This window comes from Bactrocera neohumeralis, chromosome 6 (genome assembly GCF_024586455.1).
Source record: "Bactrocera neohumeralis isolate Rockhampton chromosome 6, APGP_CSIRO_Bneo_wtdbg2-racon-allhic-juicebox.fasta_v2, whole genome shotgun sequence".
Taxonomy (NCBI): domain Eukaryota; kingdom Metazoa; phylum Arthropoda; class Insecta; order Diptera; family Tephritidae; genus Bactrocera; species Bactrocera neohumeralis.
In genome coordinates, this window is record NC_065923.1 from 2,433,804 (window position 1) to 2,439,847 (window position 6,044).

The window sequence follows — 6,044 nt, forward strand, 5'->3', positions numbered from 1 at the left end:
GTTGGAATAAAGGCACACAATTAAGAGCTCGACGTCAAATCCTTAATTTCGTCAAAATATAGTGAAAAATTGTTAATTGAGTCAAATATAAGTATGTCTAATGTATGTAGTAAAATGAAATTAATTTAAAAAAGTGCAGTTTTTATGAAAATTCATCCAAATTAATTTTTAATTTATTTAAACGATCAATTCAAAAATATTGAGTAACATGTAAAAATAATTTACTCAAAAAACTTATTTTTATTTTAAATTTTTTATGTTCACATCTGAAATTCAAAAAAATTATATTTTGGCATATACATAAATCAAACGTACATATATTTGAGAATTTTATCCTAGTTCGTTGGACAAATCGTTTCGGAGTTATGAGTGTATTTGTGAGAATTTTTAGACGTTTGGGAGCCGAAAGCTTTAATAATATTATTCACGAAACGATGTTTTCAGAGTTTTCGGTGTGCAAAACTTCTTCGAAACAACTAGACTGATCAGCTAAAAATTTTCTCACAACCTTCCTGACATTAATTTCGACTTTTTAAGACATTCTGTGGTGTATATTTTTTCAGTAAAAACATTTTTTAAAGACGTTATTTTGTCAAAAATTGAAATTTTGACAAATCCTACGATTATTATCAGTATTCATCTATAATAAAAAAATATATTTTTTTTTGTATTTGGATTTTAAATAATTTTTAGCAGAAAAATCGTGCTCACCGTCTGACATTTTTTCATAAGAGGTCCTGTTGGAGATGGCTATGGGAAATCAAATTTTAAACAATTAAGCGATAAGCGATAAAGTACATGAAATTTCGTAAATGACATTTTTTAATCTAGAGATAGTCATTTACAAAACAAAAGCAAAGTTAATAGTTCTAAGCCCAATGTTTCTGTTGTTGTAACGGGTATCGAGGTCAATGCTTGTCGGAAGTTACTTGAACCAATGCATTCAAATCGCTTTGCTTGTTCCAGAGAGAAATTTTGAACGCTTTACCACAACAATATATGTATTCATTTCATTGCATTAAAATTGTCAGCAACCATTTAATAAATAGGATTTAATTACATTAAATACATTATAATTACAATTACTTAGATAAATATTATCACTTACATATAAAAACCATTTACAACTACATACGCTACACATATACCATATTATTGTATGAAAAAATTACTTGTTAACAACCTCCTCATCGGAATTAGTTGTTTGCGCAGAAGATTGTTTGATTTTGTCAACGTAAATATTAAGTATAGCCTCGATTCCGGGATAGAGTACGAAATTTGTCGTACGTATCTTTTTATCGGTTAGATATGAAGTAACAGAGGCGGTGTTGAATGCAATATCCATCGCATCGTTATGCGTTATTCGATCCAAATTAGTCCGCGCTACTTTAATAGCGCAGTTTTCAAAGCCATTCACCTAAACGAATTGGAAAATTATAAAATATAATTTAAAGAAAATATACGTTAAACATCATTATAACTGTACTTTAATGGTCAAGTCCAGCTTATAGTCTGCGTCAATATCCGGCCAACGTTGCGCTAACACATCACGCTCCCATTGCAGTTCCGGAGTGGACGTGTTCAAACGATGCGGCACCGTTACGAATTTCGACCACAATTCGGAAGCGAAGTGTGGCGCCATTGGTGCGAGCATGATAATTTGACTACCTAGGGCGCGTTCATATTGTGGACTAAAACGTACAATATGCTTCGGTGTACGCTGTTTACAAAATGATAATAGTGAAAAAATATAAATAAAAAAAATTGAAGAATATAATAATTTACCCGCAGCGAATTGGTTAGCCCCTGCATCTTCGAGATAGCCACGCTTAATTGATGTGTGTGGCGGTAGTTAAATGTGGCTCCCTTCACGTAAAAGTTGCGAGCATCAAACAATTTGTCGTCCTCAGCTTGAAATGCTTCGCTTTGAGTGTCAACGTTTTCCAATGCGGCATCGCCAACAGCCGTACGCGCCGCATAAAAGTCGTTTAACGTCAACCAAAGACGCTTTTGCCAATTAAGTATGCCAGGGAAGGCTATTTGAGGGAATAAGTAATGAATGGATATCATACTTTTTTTAACAGTTATTTTTTGTACTTGCGCTAGACCAGTTCCGATGTGAAGTAGGCGCCACATCAGCCAACGATATGAGGCGTGTGGTATCAGTACCATATTCTTTAAACATATCAGTGGGATCGACACCATTGAACTTGGACTTGGACATTTTTTCCCATGTCATGACGACAGGCTCTTTGGTGTCCTTCAGGCGCGCTTGATTCTTTTTGACATTCACAATTTCAACCTATTTGAAAATAAATATATATTTTATTTCATAGAATTTAATTTTAACTGTTGCAAATGTACCTCGTCTTCTTTAACGTAGCGTCCGGAACCCTTAACCCTAAATGATCTACCCATAACCATCCCTTGGACAAGTAGGCGCGAAAACGGTTCGGGTGTAGGCGAAAGACCGCAGCTGTGCAGGAAGTGATTGACAAAACGCGCATAGTATAAATGCAACACTGCATGCTCTTTGCCACCAATGTATAAATCAACGGGCATACATTTTTGCACCAGTTCCTTATTTACAATATCACCGGTGTAGCTCGGATCTAAGAAACGCAAATAGTACCAAGAGCTATCAACAAAGGTATCCATTGTGTCAGTTTCACGTTTCGCTTCTGTGTCACCACAATTGGGACAAGTGCAGCGCAATGCCTCTTCACGTTGTGTCTCCATCAAATTGTTATCTGGCAACACCACTGGCAGTTGATCCTCAGGCACAGGTATGGCACCACATTTTTTACAGTGTATTATTGGTATGGGTGTGCCCCAGTAACGCTGACGTGATATCAGCCAATCTTGCAATTTGGAAGACACGCGGTAGCCACCAATTTTTAGACGCGTTGCCGCTTCTAAAACTTCTTCTCGCGCTGATTTGGCATCTATCGCAATGGAAGTTTTTGTATGAGCAAAGAATGCAAGTCCAAAGGTTTCCTGCAGTTCCTTGTCCTGTTCGCGAAAACTGGGCGCCGCTAAATATACGTCGCAGTGCTCTGGAAAATTAGCTTGATCGCTAAAAATAACAGGTATGATAGTGCCAGCGAATGGATTTTCTACCGTTAGACGCGATGCATTACTTAATTTTGATAAGTAATGACTTTGCTTAATGACTATAAAGGAATTTGGATCTTTCAAGTGTTCCGGATTTCTGGTCCAAATGCGTAAGTAATTTGTTGCGGAAGTTAGTAATTGAAATGAATAACCGTCACAATCACCAATCCAGTGACGTTGTAAATTTATAATATCACGCCAATCTTGAAGTGTAGGATCTTCCAAACCGTCTAGCAATGCTTTGGCGTATGCTGTCGTGCGTATAAACCATTGATTTAGTAATTTTTTCTGCACTTTAGCACCTGAGCGCCAAGAACAACCATTTGCATCCACTTGTTCATCGGCTAGCACTGTATTATCTACGGGATCCCAATTCACTAAAGCCTAGTTTTAGTTAAATGCCATTTTATATAGTATAATCACAGAATACGTAATTAGTTATCTATAAATTCAAATTGAACTTAACCTCATTTTGATATGCCAATCCTTTGTTGTAAAGCATTAAAAATAATTTCTGTGTCCATTTGTAATACTCCGGTGAACAAGTTGACATTTCGTGTTTCCAATCAAAAGAGCAACTTAAGGCTTGCAGTTGTTTCTTCATTTGGGCGATATTTGCATCAGTCCACTCTGCAGGCTCTACACCTCTCTGTATTGCGGCATTTTCGGCAGGCAAACCAAATGCATCCCAACCAATGGGTTGAAATACATTCTGACCACACATACGATGAAAGCGCGCTACGGTGTCACTTATTGCATAAACACGTACGTGACCCATATGCAGCGTGCCAGACGGGTATGGAAACATTGAAAGCACATAAAATTTATCATTTCGTGCTGGATCAAATTGTCCCTGCGACACTTGTGTACGCCAATGAGATTCTATTTGGTGTTTAACATCATTTGTAAGCTCCGATACCTAATAAATGGAATTATATCAAATTAACTTGCTTGCTTGATGAGGAACGGTTTACCTCAATGCCGGTCACACTTTGTGTTATAAATCGTCTTCCATAAAAGTGTTTAAAATGCTGTAACACGCCCGAACGTAAAAGTAGCTGCATTTTGGAATTTTAATTTACGAAATGTAGCTAAAATTCGAAATAAATGCAGCAAAAGGCAAATGATTTGTGTTTTGAACGAGCGTGCAACTTTCCATCTGTTATAACAGCTGATCGGAAAATGTAATAGAACGGTACCAAACGAATACGAATTAAATACATTCGGTGGGCCCTGCCTTCATAATGATAATAAATTTATAAGCAACATAAAATATAAATATATATTAAAAAATTAATATTTGACATTGCATGAAATGTAATTGTTTGTTTAGCATTTAAGCGTGGAAGTGGATTTCAAGAAAATAAACTGTATCTATAAATTACTGTCTTGTCTGAAATGTTCCTTACTAATACCTCATGCAACAATGTAAGAGCGCTATTACATGAAGCAACTTTTGTTGCTGATTCTCGGGCGATTCTCTTTTGCTGTCGCCCATTACCTTCACACGAGCAACTTGTGTTGCGCAACTCTGTTCGAGTTTTTTCTCATTCCCTTTCACTTTACTTTAACCCATTGTCTACTCTTTACTTTAACCCATTGTCGTTTCTTTTTCCTTATAGGTATTTGGGCCACTCTATCACATATATTAATCAGCTCTGTCAATTAAGAAATACATTTTATTTATTAAAACAAAGATATATCACCCTTTTTACTATCGTCTGAATCAATTTGTATGGCTTCCTCCATACATTTCACAATATCTTTAATTAATTCGATTTTTTCGTCATACTCCATTTTCAAAAATTTTTTTATTATATTATATATATTTGTATACATATTTGCAAATTAATTACCAAAAGATGAAATTAAATTTTTTAAATATATTCAAAATATTAATTTCAAAAAAATATACGCAAATGCAACTACATATGTACTACGAAAGAAAGAACACGAATGCCGAAAAACGTCGCAGCGAACTGTTACGAATAAGAACACAAAGCGAGTTGCTGAACACTGGAAACTCGGCGCGATTCCCCTCTCCTCGTCGCCCCCTCGCCTATAAACCAAGAGTTGCCGCAACAAAAGTTGCCGTGTGTGATAAGGCTCCAACTCTGCTCGAGTTTTTTTCTCATTCCCTTTCACTTTACTTTAACCCATTGTCGTTTCTTTTTCCTTAAAGGTATTTGGGCCACTCTATCACATATATTAATTAGCTCTGTCAATTAAGAAATACATTTTATTTATTAAAACAAACATATATCACCCTTTTTACTATCGTCTGAATCAATTTGTATGGCTTCCTCCATACATTTCACAATATCTTTAATTAATTAGATTTTTTCGTCATACTCCATTTTCTAAAATATTTATATTATATTATGTATATTTGTATACATATTTGCAAATTACTTACCAAAAGATGAAATTAAATTTTTTAAATATATTCAAAATATTAATTTCAAAAAAATATACGCAAATGCAACTATGTACTACGAAAGAAAGAACACGAATGCCGAAAAACGTCGCAGCGAACTGTTACGAATAAGAACACAAAGCGAGTTGCTGAACACTGGAAACTCGGCGGGGTTCTCCTCTCCTCGTCGCTCCCTCGCCTATAAACCAAGAGTTGCCGCAACAAAAGTTGCTTCGTGTAATAGCGCTCTAAGATGAATAGTACTAGTGCTGCTGCACTTTTAATACCCTAAAGGGAGAAAATTCATTCGCATTGTTTTCAGTGTAATGAATGAATTTAAAGGATTTTTTAATTCATATAAAAATATGCCGAACTGGTAAATACTCAATTGAAAAATTAAGAAATACAAATGTAGATTTCATATATGATTTACTAGTTGGATTTTTCCCTTTTTTTGACCTGTATTCCAAACGTAAGAGTTGGCATCACTTTTTTTCATCACTGATTTTTCTTC

General features: G+C 35.3%; 1 protein-coding gene across 1 annotated transcript; it reads right to left on the reverse strand.

Annotated features, from left to right (window-relative positions):
- Window positions 1–1,004: 1,004 nt before the first annotated feature.
- On the reverse strand, window positions 1,005–4,288 carry LOC126762492 (leucine--tRNA ligase, mitochondrial). Its single transcript, XM_050479274.1, has 7 exons — window positions 4,089–4,288; window positions 3,581–4,033; window positions 2,365–3,498; window positions 2,098–2,302; window positions 1,786–2,036; window positions 1,487–1,720; window positions 1,005–1,417 (listed from the first exon to the last, which is right to left on the reverse strand). The coding sequence occupies exons 1-7, from the start codon at window positions 4,176–4,178 to the stop codon at window positions 1,169–1,171; spliced, it is 2,616 nt and encodes an 871-aa protein (XP_050335231.1). The 5' UTR covers window positions 4,179–4,288; the 3' UTR covers window positions 1,005–1,168.
- Between the last annotated feature and the right edge of the window lie 1,756 nt (window positions 4,289–6,044).